The sequence below is a fragment of the Rhizophagus irregularis genome, chromosome 6 (genome assembly GCF_026210795.1).
Source record: "Rhizophagus irregularis chromosome 6, complete sequence".
NCBI lineage: Eukaryota > Fungi > Glomeromycota > Glomeromycetes > Glomerales > Glomeraceae > Rhizophagus > Rhizophagus irregularis.
This window is the reverse complement of record NC_089434.1, coordinates 2,798,676-2,814,582: the sequence shown is the minus strand read 5'-3', so window position 1 is coordinate 2,814,582 and position 15,907 is coordinate 2,798,676. Positions and strand designations below refer to the sequence as shown.

Sequence of the window (15,907 nt, the reverse complement as noted above, 5' to 3'; positions counted from 1 at the left end):
TTGCGGTAACGTGACTTTGTACTACTAATCTAAAAATAGGAAATATATCGATAAAATAGTCCGCAATAAAATATGTTTTTTCCCGAAATTTCGGTTTAAAATGCGTATTATTCTTTTTATTTTATAATTTATTTTTATTTTATTATATTTTATATTGTTTTAAATTAATAACGTATTAAATATAAGTACATTAAAAAATTTTTACAAGCTTAGGAGTATAAAGGTGGAATTAACAAGTTTTTTAATAGACTATTTGCATTTTTTTAATTAAAGACTATAAGCATTTTAACTTGATTTCCTTCGTTTCGCGAAATTTTCTAAATTTTGTACAAATTAAATCTGACCAATAAAATTGGTCAAGTCACGTTACCAAAATTTTGTGTTAATATGCACGTCACAAATTAGAGAGGGTATTGAGATTTATATTTTCTTTTTTCTTTTGATTATCAAGAAACCTTGTCATGATTAAAATATTATATAACAATCTAAAAAAAGATAAAGGTTGACGCCATGCATGATATCAAAGTAAAAAAAAAAAAGTTAACCAAAGATAGATTTCAAGTAACACATCGCCTTTAACACGTAACTTTCCTAATTCATAAAATTCACCTTAGTAGTTAATATAATCCTGGCCAGAGTTTATTTTCAATTTCAAATTCAGGAAAAATCGACATTATATAAAAAAAAATTTTTTACTTTATAATTAATTATACAAAAAGTTTTTAAAAGGGTCAAGAAAAATTTATTTATTGGTTTTTTTTTTTAAAAAAAATAAAAGTTCCAAATTCAAATTAAAATAAATCTTTTATTTTTCATTACAGTATCAAACTTTCATGTTTGTGTTTTTTCTTTTCTTTGCTTAACGCGAACTACTTTAAAGATTTATAATTATTTCTGACGGTTTCTTTCGTAGCCTGTCGTTTATAAACAATTCAATCTTACACCTTTAATCGGAATTTCATCACCGTTAATGAAAAACAAAATTATTTTTGTTCGTTGTATAAATACAAACATTGTTAGAGTGAATTTTCAAACACATAAGTTTGATTTTCATTTGTATTATTTGATTAGCGCGTGATACGTTTCCACGTATAAAGAGAATCTTTTCGTAACTTTCCTTCCCTTAATCATTTTTGTCGACTTTATAGTTCTTTTTTTTTTAAAACAAATAAATGAAATAGATACGAATTTATTATACGTTTAACGTTTAACGGAAAAAAAGACTCTCAGGCTTGCCCAATAGAATATCTTATATTACTTTATTGATTTAGATTTAGTAGCGATGCAAATGCAAAACTTGCAGTTGAATGAGTTTAGATTATTTTATCAGCCACCAAATGATAATAATTTTTATCATGTAACTTTCAAAATGACCTGGCAACTTTCAGAAAATTATAATGATGATTACGATTACGAGTTCTTTCACCAGCAGAGTTTATATACTAGTTATTATGTTACATGTAAATTATTACCGCATTCTTTGATTATGCATATATTGAATAAGGAAATTTACGGAATTGATTTCGATGTAAATGAATTAAAGTATAAATATACATTAACTTGGAATCAAAAATTAAACCTTGAACAAAGCTTAAAGAACGTTCTTCCTTTTCTACAAGGAAAACTTTTATTAAGAAGGTTTGTGTCCTTTAAATCATTAATTTTATTAATAATAATTAATGCCTTAACATTTTATTTGATACATAATTAATTTATCTATTTATCATTACCAGCTACTTCCCGAATAATTTACCAAAACAAGGCTTGCATTTGAATAATGGATTATTCTATCGACCACTGAATGATTATAGCATTTATCACGTAATTTTACAAGATTATCATCAAAGTGACGATGACGATTGCGATTACGAATTTTTTTACCAGATTTCAAATGATATAAAACACGTTAGATGTAAATTTTTACCATCTTCTTCGATATTAAGTATATTGAACGAGAAAATTTATGGAATTGATTTTGATGTGAATGATCTGAAAAGAAAACATAAATTAACTTCGCAACAAAAATTAAATCTCGAGCTAAATTTGAGGTCATTTCTTTACATTCCTGAGGGAGAAATGAGATCAGATTCTGATGGAAACACGATTTCTTTTCAAGGAAATATCGAAAGCAATGCGACAAACGGTTTCAATAATTGATAGTCAAACAATACCATGTCCTGCGATGATCATAAAGATACCTGATTATACTTGATCAATGATTTTCTTAGATTAAATAGAGTTAAATGAAACCAAAAGTCTTAAAATTAGAATAAGATTGGGATTATTCCAGTTACAATATGATTTTTAGAAATTTAAGAGTATAAATACTTAGTAATAGAACATAATTTTTTATATAAGAAATATTTAAGCGAAATTTCATGTTTTTTTTTGTAACTGAAACGTGAAAATTAAGATTTAACATAACATACTATACTATGTAAATGTATCTCGATAAATAAAGTAAATACTTATTTTTGGAATCGATTAAAGTTTATAACTATAAAAAGTTTCATTATGTACTATATCTGTTATAAATATTATAAACCAATTATCCGTTAAAAAATTTGATTGAATACTACTAGAATGGTATTACTATTATTATTATTATTACTATTAATAATATTATTACATAATCTTTGAATAAAAACTTCCATAAAACTCTGTTATAAGGCTGTGTCTGTACTATGGTTACACTGTATGTACCGTATGTTGAAATTATGACTCAGAGAAATTACTCAGTGAACCCCTATTTCATAGTTCTTTCATATATTACTATTTTGATATCATTTATTCATTGATTTTATTGAGATTATCATTATTTTAGATGTTTGTTTTGGTTACATGAAACTTCTCCTTGCATTTTATTGAAATTGTATTAATTAAGATTGCATGACGACATATAACTTCTTTTTGCATACCTATCCTTTCTTTTAAATTGATATGAAGATAGCTGTTATATCAAATGGTCACATTATTTTCACGTTTAAAATCTGCTAGCTCATTATGCATTATGTCCGTCTGTTCCCGTGACATTTGCGATATTTTGCGACAATAATTAGTATAGTTATAATCCAAAACGCGAAGAGATTATTAACTTCAAAAGAGAAGCTGTCATTAACTATTGAAATTCATGAATATGCTTGGTATAACTTTCGAAAGAAGAAATAATTCTAATTAATTTTTAAATACGGTACATCAAAAAATTTGCAATTTATGGATGGTATTTATGGTATATAAAAAAATTAACGGGGAAAATACCGTATTTATAAAAAATTTTTAAAATAGACAAATAATAAAAAAATTTTTAAATGAATAAAAATAAATGAATAAATAAAATATTTTTTTTTTTCCTGAATGAATGAATAAAAAAAAAATTTTTTTTTTGAGTACGGTTTTTTTTGTGCATATTGTTTCTCAAAATTGTATTACTGTTTATATTTCGGCAACCAATGCCGACCATTTACCGCAAATTCATGAATAACATGTTTGACGTGACAAAAGATGAACTAGAAACTTTCCAAACACGATTAAATAAACCTTTTAAATCTTAATGATCTTTAGAGATTCTAGGGAATTCTTTTGGGCGTCATTTCTGATTTTGGGTTAAAGTAAAAGTCAATTGAAGCATTAAACCTTATACTATAAAAAAAATTTTAATATATACAGGTCAGGTCAGCAGTTGGAACAACAGATAATGAATGTAAAAATTATGTCAAAGATATCGTTATGAACTAGAAATTTTCCAAGTGACCCTAGATAAATCTGGTTTAGATGGTTGTTACCCAAAAATCATTTTTTCCACCGGAGTTTTAACTCCGACCGTGGTGATCAATTTTATAAACAATTGCATGAAGACGATTTAAAGATTGAACTAAATAATAAAAAAAATTTTTAATATATACAGTTAAGTGATTCCTACAGATAATGAGTGTAAATAATATTCTATTTACTAAAACAAAAAATATTTTTCACGATTATATTACTATATTGCAGCTACCGTAAATTCATGTACGCTACTATGCTTGTATTAACATTCCAGAGATTATGTGTCTTTAAAGCTTAGATGGAGGACATCATTTCTTTTTTAGGAATAAAATAAAAGTTGAACTTTAAAAAAAATTTTAATATATACAGGTCAGTTGTTGGTCACAGATAATTAATATGTTGCAATTTTATCTACTAAAACCAAAAAAAGAATGTTTTATTGATTATATTACTTACTATATTGCGACTGCGATACAGTACTGTAAATATAAAAAAAATTAACAACCAACTAATTTTATTATATATATTATACTCATTTTTACTAATAAAATTGTTTCGCCGAAGAGATTTTCACCGAAGGGACATTTCGCCGAAAAGCTAAATTTGAAGTTCACCGAATCATCCATTTCGCCGAATTCCATTTCACCAAATTTCATGACGACGATGATTATTACGATGACGAGGACGAGAAAATTTCTCCGAAAAATGGTAGTGATTAACATGGTATCGATGAACATTTTGTAAAAATATTCATCGCGCAATGAAAATAAAAATTAAATTATTTTTAGAGATTTTTTTTTTCGGGATATTATCACTTTAGCATTCAAGTAACTAATATTAATTATTATGCAGCCAAATAGGATCGTGCTGTTTTTAACGGTGTGATATTTTTCAGACTAAGTAGAACTAAGTTAAACATTATTGCACAAATATCATAGACACATTGCATCATATAGATTAAATATCACTTATATTGCTTTTATAATAAATATTACTTATACAGTAGATGAATATTGTGCTAAATTTATTTTTATTAAGCTCACAATCAAATAACCCCTTCAAGGTTGATCATCATCACGCATAACATTCATTAATTGCATTTTGTTTATTTCACGTGACTTTTCAAAATAAATTGTAATAAAAAAAAATTATAAAAAAAAATCCAATAAATCTATCTTCTTTGCAGTTTTAAAATTATTATCCTTTTTTTCCATTATTTGTTTATTATTTTCATTCATACATGAAATTTGAGAATTTAATATTTCTACTTAATTTAATAAATCTTTAAAAATCAATGAATAGCAATGACAATATACCCGAAGTAAAAATAATATTATAATTACAGTGACACCTCTCTAAGTGCACCCTCCTTGGGACCATAATAAAAAAATAGTAGAATGTGCACTTAGAGAGGGTGTGCATTTATAGAGAGTAAAATATTAAGAGCTCTTATAAGTTGGGACCAGGCCCACCGTGCACTTAAAGAGAATTTATATAGTGCGTGCACTTATTATAGAGGGTGCACTTATAGAGGTGTCACTGTAATAATAAGAATCGGGAAAAAAGGCAATTGCCGTGATGCCGCAACATCGATCTGGTGAAAAAATGTATTCGGTGTATTCGGAAAAAATTTTTTTGGATTGGAAAAAAGCCAACCGGAAAAAAACAAAATAAAAAAAATAAAAAAAAATCGAAAAAATAAAAATGAAAAAATTTGTGGGGAGAGCAAATAGAAAATCGGGAAGAAATCAGGTTTAAAAAAAAAAATTCAAAAAAAAAATTAATAATATGGGCTAAAAAAAAAAGACCGAAAAAAAAATAATATAAGTCTTAATTCGCAATTCGCGAGAAATGGAAAGAAATTATTAATGGTCAGCGGGACAAACTTTAAAAACATTATATCTTCCACTTACCCATCCAAATTATGCGGGTTTTTTATATCATTGGATAGGTTGAGTTAAGAGCTTTTAAACAAGCCTAAAATCGCATAAATCCAATCACTAGAAGCCAAGATATTACATTTCAAAGATTTCATCCTGAAATTTTTATTGCATTTTCATAATCCTGAGCCGGAATTTGAATTTTGACCTATTTTGACTAATGTTTTGAATTTTAAAAAGTCTTAACCAAATCCTTGCATTGTCGACCATATTCAAATTTAAAATCATTGAATTATTCCTAAAATTGCGAATTCTAAATGAGAGCAATTCAACAAGTACATAGTAAAAATGTGGCGATCATTTTATATATAAAAATTCAATTTTATGATCTCAGCTCTCATTTAGAATTCGCAATTTTAGGAATAACTTAATGATTTTAAATTTAAATATGGTCAATAATGCAAGGATTTGGTTAAAACTTTTTAAAATTCAAAATGTTAGTCAAAATAGGTCAAAATTCAAATTCCGGCTCAGGATTACCATAAAATACTATGAAAATGCAATAAAAATTTCAGAATAAAATCTTTGAAACGCAATATCTCGGCTTCTAGTGATTGGATTTGTGCGATTTTAGGCTTGTTTAAAAGCTCTTAACTCAACCTATCAATGATATAAAAAACCGCATAATTTGGATGGGTAAGTGGGAAGATATAACGTTTTTAAAGTTTTCCCCGCTGACCATTAATAAATTTCTTTCCATTTCTCGCGAATTGCGAATTAAAGATTATTATTTAATAAAAAAAAATAATAATTTTTCGATTTTGGAAAAAAAAACCAAATCTAAAGAATAAAAACGAAAAATTTTTAAAAAAAGAAAGGAAAAGAAAAAGGTGTTCGAAAGAGAAAAGAGGAAATTTTGAAAAAAAAAAGAAAGTACCATTTGTAAAAGATCGGTTCAAGAAAAAAAAATTAAAATTAAAAAGCGGAAAACTTTAATTTCATTATCTAAGATGTACAACATGACTTGCCGATCAAGCGGGTCTTAACTATAAGGAATACGGATCAGCAATTCAAAATTAATTTATACAAGCTAATCTAAACGTTAGTCACACAAACACCATTTTTTTAATTATAAAAAAATATCTTTTAGCGCTAAAATGATTTTAAAGGGAAGTTACGAAAAATTTCAATAAAAATGTCGAAATGTATCATACGCTAAGCAAATGAGGCAAGAAAAAAAATAAAATCTGATATAGAGGCTAAGACGATAAGACTAATAGTTATTATAATCGGAAATTTTGTGATGCACTCCAATTAAGAATCGTAAAATATGAATCCTGGTGGATAAATATGATTCAAATTTGAAGCCGAACGACTTTGATATACGGAACATAACTCCCAAATCTCTTAAATTCATACTTTTTTCCCAAGGAAAGTCCAGTATATCCAAGTCTGTTTTGAATTCACCGTACCTAAAATCCAAGTCCAAGTTCATCTAAAAATAAAAGAAAATTCCAACACTTCTTTTAAAAGTCTTATCCTGGTGGAAAGCATTTGCTTGCTTTGACTAGTTCGATTATAGCCTAAGACAAATTTTTGTATTTCTAAGTTAAAGCTTCAGATTCACCGCGCCCAAGAAACTGACGCAAAAATCGAAGACGATCTTAGTTTTATCTAATCATAATCTTATAAAATGTGGAAATATTTTTAAAAAATATGTGCATATTAACATTAAATAAGAATGATTTGTTGTAAATAAATAAAAACATTGTCAATTAATAGCATTAAAGGTCAAGAGCGGTAAATCTAAGTAATTAACACGGCTGATCACAATATTATTGGCTTGTTGCAAGTCTATGGTGTGCGTCCTTGAATCTTAAAGCAAAAACATTTTGTAGTTTAATTTGGTAAGGATTTTAAAGTGTCTAAAAACGTAATTTATATATATATACTTATTCTGCATAAAAATATTCAACCAATCAATCAACCCAATTTTGGTTATTTTTTATGCAGGTCGACCGTCTATCAGTTGTTAATTACACAACATAAACCGATCTTTGTTTAAAATGCTGCATCAATTGATTCTCTCATTCTGGATTTTCTTTATAATGCCACTATGAATATTTAGGTATTATTAAAAACATAATATGGTCACTTTTTTATTTGAATTGTATTAGTCCAACTTCGAATGCAATTTGTGGTTTGAAATTCGTCTTTCCTTTATTTCTGAAACTAGTATTCAAGTAGATCAGCACCAAATAGGCAATTATCGTCAGCTCTACTATAAATTTTTTTTTATTAATTATTGTTTTGATGATTTTTTCTTTGTATTTATTAAATTTATGATTGAGTGATTTGAATGATTAGTATTTCAAACCACCGAGAAAATTACACTTTAATGAAGCTATGATGCAATATTTATTATTATTTTTATTACTAATAACTAATTATGTCATAATGCTAAACTGATGATATTGTTATTAAATCATAATTATTATAAAATTTTTTTATTATTTTTAAGAGCACAAAAAAATTTTATAATGAGTAACTGTTCGGCGAGGGCTTTGGGATGGGATTACAGTAATGTACGGTAGTGTTGCGATCCGGATGAATCTGTCATCCGTTCAATCCGGTCCGAAAATAAATTGGATGATCCGGATGAAAATTCGATTTACATAAGACCTGGGACAAACTAAATTTTTGAACCTGATCCGCCGATCCGCCGATCGGTATTTTTAGCCGGGCACGTGATCCTGATTTGATAGTTTGATTTGTAAAATAAATAACAACTGAACCGGATCGGTGGGTCGGCGGTCGGGTTCAAAAAATTTATTTTGTCCCAGGTCTTATGAAAACAGCTGTAATCCGAATGAAAAAAAGTTATATGTACGATCCGGATGATTCGGATCTAATCCGTTAAAACATAGAGATAACGGATAACGGATTAGTCCGGATGAATGATCCGGATGATCCGGATGATTTTCGAATCGGATAAATCCGCGGATTGACGGATTGACGGATTGACGGATCGCAACACTAAATGTACGGACACCTAATAGTTACCGAGAAGACGACTCGTACATTCGGTAAAATTCGGTAAAGTTCAGAATAAGGTCCATATTGTTAGATTCGGAGCACTGGTCCGAGCACGGTGGTGTAATTTTAATTTTATTCTGAATTATACCGAATCTTACCGAGTTTGGAGTAAAAATGATGGGTGTCCCGTACATTATGAAATCAGCTGTAACGGTTGAGACACTTAGCAAATTTTAAAGAACTCGGAAATGTTCTGATATAAGATAAAAATTATACGCTAATTTTGGAGTACTATTCCGAGAATGGTGGTATAATTTTATCCTATTGTGAACTTTACCGAATATTTCCGAGTTCTTTAAAATTTGCTAAATGTCCCGTACATTAAGGACCGGGAAATCTTTACTATATATCCCCGCCACAATAACATTCGGATATTACTATAAATTCAAATAATGTGGATTCGAATTGATTTATATAGTCACCAGTTTTTATTAGATTCGCAAAAAAAATTGATTACCGCTTAAGGCTTAGATTCGCACATTAACATATTACAAAAAAAGTAACCGCCCATTAGTTTGATTCGCAGTTATATATATTTTTTTATGGACCCCCGATTATCATTTGATTCGAAATTTTTTCTGATCTTTAGTATTTTTTGATAATGTCGCTTCTTATGACTCGCTTTACCTCTTTTGATAACTTTCAAAAATTTATTAGTACTAAAAAGTTCTTTGTAAATGTGGTATAACTGTTTCGCTTGGTGCTATATATCAAGTTACTAATTTCAAAGACATTTTCAAAGTATAAACTGTGATTATTATTTAATTAACAACCAAGCATAAATATCTTTTTCTCAAAAAGCATATCAGAAAATGAAGAAAATAGGAATGATGAAGGAAGTAACGATGAAAGAAATAGAAAACGAATTGCTGTTAGGTGTCAGGGTCTCTGTTATTTAGAGCATATTAATTATTTATAAATAGTCCTGCTAGCTTTGGTGGTAGAAAAAAGCCAGAAGTTGTAGCAAAACAACTTTTTCCAGAAAAGTTTCCAGAAAAAATTCTTTTACTAGAAAGAAACTTAATAAAGAACAACTAAAAGAATTTGAGAGAGCATTGGAAGCTGAAGAAGATTTAGCAGTATATCATGCACAATGTGAAAAAAGAACAACTAATGAAAGCTCTCTGTGTAATAAATAAGTGTGAAGAATTAAAGGGTAATAAAAATTTGGATGAAGCGCTTAATAAAGTTTATATTTTTTACTTTTATTTTTACTTTGATAAATTAACAAAAATATTTATTATTTAAGGAGCGGGCAACAAGTAGTACCGTTAATTTTACACCTCGTCATTATTATAAACAACTGTTATTAGAGCTTCTCAAAAATACAAATTTACGGCAAATTTGGGCTGCTACAAATAGTAAAAGTGATAATGCGGAATTTTGGACCAAAGTAGCTCAATTTGGTTAAGGTGAGCATTTAATGGAGATAAAACTTTCACTGAACTTGTGTTCTTAATGGTACAAATTAGAGGAAAAAAATTGTAGGGTAAAAGTTTGAAAGGACTTCGATACTCAGAGCATTTAATACATTTCTTTAGTCTGTTATCTGAAAGTAGCCGTGAATACAAAATCTTTAAGAAGACTTTTGCTGGACTTTCAGTTCAAAGAATTCGGTAATTATTATTTATTTATTTGAATTTATATAATAAATTATTATATAATTATCTAAATTGATAATTGATTAACTTTTGAATAATAGACAAATTCGTAGAACAGATTCCATTGTAGTTACTAATCCTGATTTAGTGATAGAAAACTTTATGAAGTTTTCACAAATTGTGTCAAGTCTTAATTAGAGATTATAGCCATGACAGATTCTACGAAATCACGAAAAAAACTTGTATATGCTGAAGAACTTAACCATATTGCTGATTTGCTGGAAACCTTACCACATTCAGAAACAACTATTGCAGTACTTGATGATGTTCATCAAAAAATTAATCATATTAGAGAAAATGATGCAATTGCTACACAAGTTCGTGGTATAGCATTGAAGGTTAATAATCATGAAATATACAGATTAATTTTAATAAAATATTAATTAGTTATATTTTTTTCTAATTAGATTCCTATTGGGAAAGTTGCATCAATGATAGTAGCAATGATTCCTACTAGAGGTGATGAGGGAGCTGATCAAATTGCACACTTAAGTAATTGAAATGGCACATGTAGCAAATTTGAACATTATAAGTTTTGGAGCTGATGGTGCTAGATCTGAGTTTAATGCACAATCAATTATTAGAAATGAAGCATCGAATTTCTTTGAATATAAAGATTCTTTATAGAAAATTCATTTTAAAGCAACACTATATAATGATAAACCATTTATTCGAGTTCAGGATTCAAAACATGCAAAAAAGACAGCTAGGAATCAAATCTTTTCTGGGCAAGGCTTCTGTCACTTGGGATTGATATAGTTTGTTATGATCAACTTTTTGAGTTAGCACATCAATCACAACATTTTCTTTTAGAACGAGATGTTCTTAATGTTTACAAACAAGACGACAGAGCTGCATTACGTACTTTTCATTCAAATACTCTGATACAAATTTCGGTTAGTGGTACTTTAACTGATGACCTATTCTTATTAAGTAATTATTTTGTATCTTTTGTATCTTTTTTATTTTGATTTGATCTAAATATTTATTAAATACCGGTATGCCTTTTTATCTTTAGGAGAATTATGTGATGCCTATTTAAATAGGACAATTGATCATAAAACGCGCATTGAAATGGTATTACGTGCTTATTTTTTTTTTAAACATATGGAAGGACTATATTAAACGCTGTAGTACACAATATTCAATGAAATGGTATAGCTTACAAAAAGTTTTATCTCAATTCAAAGTTATGATATTTTTATTAGTATGGAGTCTTTGGTAATGCTTGTAATAGCACCATCGTGCAATATCCTTTATTTCCATGGGAACATGGAACTGAAGCTTTGAAACATACATTTGGGATTTCACGAAGAATACTTCCTGATTTTAATTTTTATGAGTTTTTTAAAGATACAACAAAGAGTTTCATATAGGGATAAAATTTCACGAGCAGGAATAATTGATACTAATAGAGACCGTAATTCTGCAGCAGGTAATTACAGTTCATTTTTTTATTTTAACTTCTAAAATACTTCAAATAATTTATAAGCAATAAATATATTTTTAGGCTATATTTTTGATATAGATGGAACGTCACTTCCACATAAAATAATTGAAAGACTTCGCATATGGCCTGCTACTGATGATATACAAGAATGTACCAGAGTTGCATTTAATGAAGCTTTGTCATTAACAAAATATATTCATACAGTTTATTATGAAGAGAAATTATTTTCCTAATAAATTAATATTAAAATTTTTAATCATATTGTTATTAAGATTTTTTTCAAAAATAATCGACGAATCATCAAAAAGAGTAAAGTAAATAACAATGATATAGATAATCATGAAGAATCCTCAATTTCTGAATTTATTGCACATATAGAAAAGATGACAGATGTTATATACGATGAGGAAGATAACCAACATAATGAATTAAATGGTAAATAAATAGAATTATATTTAATTAATTAAAGCAATATTATTTTAATTACAATTTATTAATTAATTATTATGTAGAATTAATTAATACTTCTGATGAAGCTAGTTTAAATCGTTCATCCATAGTTGGCAATGCAGCTTTAGAAATATCACGTATATTATCAGATTCACAGAATGAAAATGATCAATTATATGAAGAAAATTCGGATGATGATGAAAATGAGGAAATAATACAACAACTGCCATCATTTGGAGAATTTCCTGATATTCAATATATTATACAACATTCTCGGCCTATACCAATTACTTTCACCCATTTCAACAATTTTTTTACTGATGATATTTTGAATATTATAACTCTTTTACAAATTCATCAATGTCATGATGCATTTTCGCGTAATTTGCAATCAAATTCACATCAAATAGTAAATAGAAATAATAATCAAATACAAGAAATTAATGGAAATGCTGTTAATGAGCTTATTACCGAAATAACAGCTAACAATATTGATAAAATCAAAGAAGAAGACGACGGGAAGGAAGGAAAAGATTAGGACATTATCTAAAAATTATAATTTAGGTGATTGTTACATTTTTATTTTGTATTGTAAAAATTTATTTTATTAATTATATAATTTATTTATAACAAATCTTGGTTTGGCCAATGTTTCTGATATTAATCCTTTATACAAAAATGGATTCTTAATAGTTTATTCCAATCATATTATATTGGGGTATCTAATATCAAGCTAACCACAAACATATTAGTAGCTGCATAATGAAAATCATTAGTGAAGATTTTTTGCGATGAAATTTCGAAATTTTTTTTACTAATAAATTACTGCTAAAAATTACTTTTGCGAAAAATTTTATTTCTTGTGATCTGACAAGTTTTTATTACTTTTAACCTTATTGAATATAATTCTTTGAACATGTTTTTACTTAATTAGAGAAGCAAATTTTAATAATTTAACTTTGTTGGCAATCTGGGTATATTTTTGTGTATTATTTAAACTTTATACTATAAAGTTTAAGCAAGCTTAAATCAACTTAATAATAAAAGCAACTTATCTTTCTCTTTTAAAATTTAAATTTAAAAATGAGTCGAAATAGCAAACGAAAAATACAATTAAAAAATATGCGCCAAAGGAAAAATTTTCTAGGCTATCGTCACAAATTAATGTCAAATATTTGCAGCAAGATATAGTGGACCAAAATCAAAATACTTTCGGTTTACTATTTCTTTGACCAGTTTAATAACTTCGCAAATTCGGATGGACAAGAGCCATGGAAATTTCCATTAGTTTATGAAATTCATAAAATATTGAATTTACAGCATTGTAATCCACCAACAACAACTCGAAGGTTTATTTAATTGCTATGGTATTAAAATACACCCGAATATGGGCACAAAATTTTAACAAGCACGAATCCAAATTTCTGGTATTAACAATAGAATTGAGAAAGTAACTCAAGACAAACTTCATCATATTCGGAAAGAAATGAGAAATTCTAATAGAAGAGATAATTCTTTAGAAAGTTCATTAGAGAATGCACAAGATATCTTAAATACTTTCTTAGTTTGGCGTAAAAAATAAATTTGCAAATATTAAATATAACTAAAATTTGCTTCTCTAATTAAGTAAAAACACGGTCAAAGAATTATATTCAATAAGGTTAAAAGTAATAAAAACTTGTCAGATCACGAGAAATAAAATTTTTCGCAAAAGTCATTTTTAGCAGTAATTTATTAGTAAAAAAAATTTCGAAATTTCATCGCGAAAAATCTTCACTAATGATTTTCATTATGCAGCTACTAATATGCTTGTGGGGTTAGCTTGATATTAGATACCCCAATATTATATGTTTGGGAAAAAGTTATTACAATGTAGTGGACAACGACATGTATGATTGCATGGGTTGAAAACCAGCAGGATTTTTGGATAATTTATTAAGATTTATATGCAAGTGACGCATCGCTTTTTTTCATGTGAAAATTCAATAGGAGTAGGGATTGGAATCGATTCTACCAAAATCGAATTAATCGAAAATCGAATCGTATCTAGTAAAATCGATTAATTGAATCTAAAAATCAAATCTCAATAAATCAATTATTTTTATATTATGGTGCAATAAAAGTAGTCATGTCATTTCTATAACTACGTTATGGTAAAAAGGAATTATCAAAATTGCTGAAAAATGATCAACATTGATGATTAACATAAATTTCACCATTAAAATCTTAATTCCTTAATTCCGGCCAGAATTAAGTGATCGGCATAAAATTTCCATTTTTGGAAACCAGTGTAACAAAAATTTCGTGATCTTCCGAAATTTCCGGGGAGCAAAATTTCCTTTTTTGGAAATTTGTGTAATGTCACGTGACTCCGACGCAATTATAAATTCGATTTAGATTCGATTAATCGAAAATCGAATCGCCAAATCGAATCTTTAATCGATTCTTAAGATTCGATTTTCGATTAAATCGATTCTAATCCCTAAATAGGAGATATTACAATTCATATTACTCCACATGAAGTGGTTTATTTTTGGGTATGCGTTCATATACAAATGTAGAAAATCACTTAATTTCAGTAGATGATGAAACTATTTCTATTTTTTAATTCTCCTTCTTCACGTGATTTTCTCTTAAAAGTTTTTGATAAATAAATAAAGTGGTTGATAAACAATGATTCGCATTACTATTAACTTTTTTAAGGTGTTTGTAAACTGATTCGCTTGATTATAAAAACCTGATTCGCAAGATTAAGATCAGGTGCCTGCTTTGGCGGGAACAATAAAGATTTTCCGACCCCGGTTAAGCGAATTCAGTTATTACGTTAACTCCGGAATTGGAATTTTTGACAAATAATGACATCGTTTTATCTTTGACACGTTTTTCTTCTCTTTCAAATTTCTTTAACTATGGCCCCATAAAAAATTTTATCCGTTATTTCTGAAAAAACTCCGTAAAAATAAGCCTTTCACGATCCATTCACGGAAAATGTGAATAATTCGATAAATTCCGTGATTTAAGGTTATTAATTCTGGAAATGTGAGCCTTTTACGGAAAAGATGGAATATAAAAAACGGATCGACTTTTTTACGGGTGGAACTTACAAAAATTCTTTAAGAAAAACGCTCAAGAGAATTTAACTAATAAAAGATAACCACTTTATATTGTCCCGGTCTGTCATTGCTAATAAACAATATAACTTTACAATTTCTTTTTAAAATTTTCTGCACATGATATAATTTTTACATGTCAATGCCAAATGCTTTTTAATTTCATTTAATAATTTTTGGCATTCCATAACTACATGAAATAAGGTGAAAAATCTTATATGCATACAATGTGTACTCATTTTTTACATTAATAAATATGTAGTTTTTTTTAGCTTATTCTTTCTTGAGATTTCTACATGTATTACTTTTACACAGTTTGTAACGTTTGTGTATTTTAATTTCAACTATGAGCATTCATCGATTTTCTGTATGAAAATCTTACCGTCTGGAGCGTAGATCACATGCAATGTCTGTCCACGACTTCACGCGCGTGTGTTACCAATCGCATTACTTGATCGCTTGTTATTTAAAAAAATGTAATTACAATAATTTTTA

General features: G+C 27.8%; 3 protein-coding genes across 3 annotated transcripts; all 3 read left to right on the top strand.

Annotated features, from left to right (window-relative positions):
- Window positions 1-1,369: 1,369 nt before the first annotated feature.
- OCT59_026344 (uncharacterized protein) lies at window positions 1,370-2,157 on the top strand (the record flags this gene model as incomplete). Its single annotated transcript, XM_066143114.1, has 2 exons — window positions 1,370-1,638; window positions 1,812-2,157. 2 exons carry the CDS (start codon window positions 1,370-1,372, stop codon window positions 2,155-2,157), a joined length of 615 nt encoding a protein of 204 aa, XP_065992664.1.
- Window positions 2,158-9,553: 7,396 nt separating this feature from the next.
- Window positions 9,554-10,472, top strand: OCT59_026343 (uncharacterized protein; the record flags this gene model as incomplete). The annotated part of the gene is made up of 5 exons (XM_066143113.1): window positions 9,554-9,580; window positions 9,686-9,820; window positions 9,991-10,147; window positions 10,283-10,357; window positions 10,444-10,472. 5 exons carry the CDS (start codon window positions 9,554-9,556, stop codon window positions 10,470-10,472), a joined length of 423 nt encoding a protein of 140 aa, XP_065992663.1.
- Window positions 10,473-10,551: 79 nt separating this feature from the next.
- Window positions 10,552-12,840, top strand: OCT59_026342 (uncharacterized protein; the record flags this gene model as incomplete). Its single annotated transcript, XM_025334055.2, has 8 exons — window positions 10,552-10,740; window positions 10,810-10,894; window positions 11,189-11,335; window positions 11,421-11,479; window positions 11,756-11,837; window positions 11,913-12,055; window positions 12,125-12,287; window positions 12,365-12,840. 8 exons carry the CDS (start codon window positions 10,552-10,554, stop codon window positions 12,838-12,840), a joined length of 1,344 nt encoding a protein of 447 aa, XP_025184231.2.
- Between the last annotated feature and the right edge of the window lie 3,067 nt (window positions 12,841-15,907).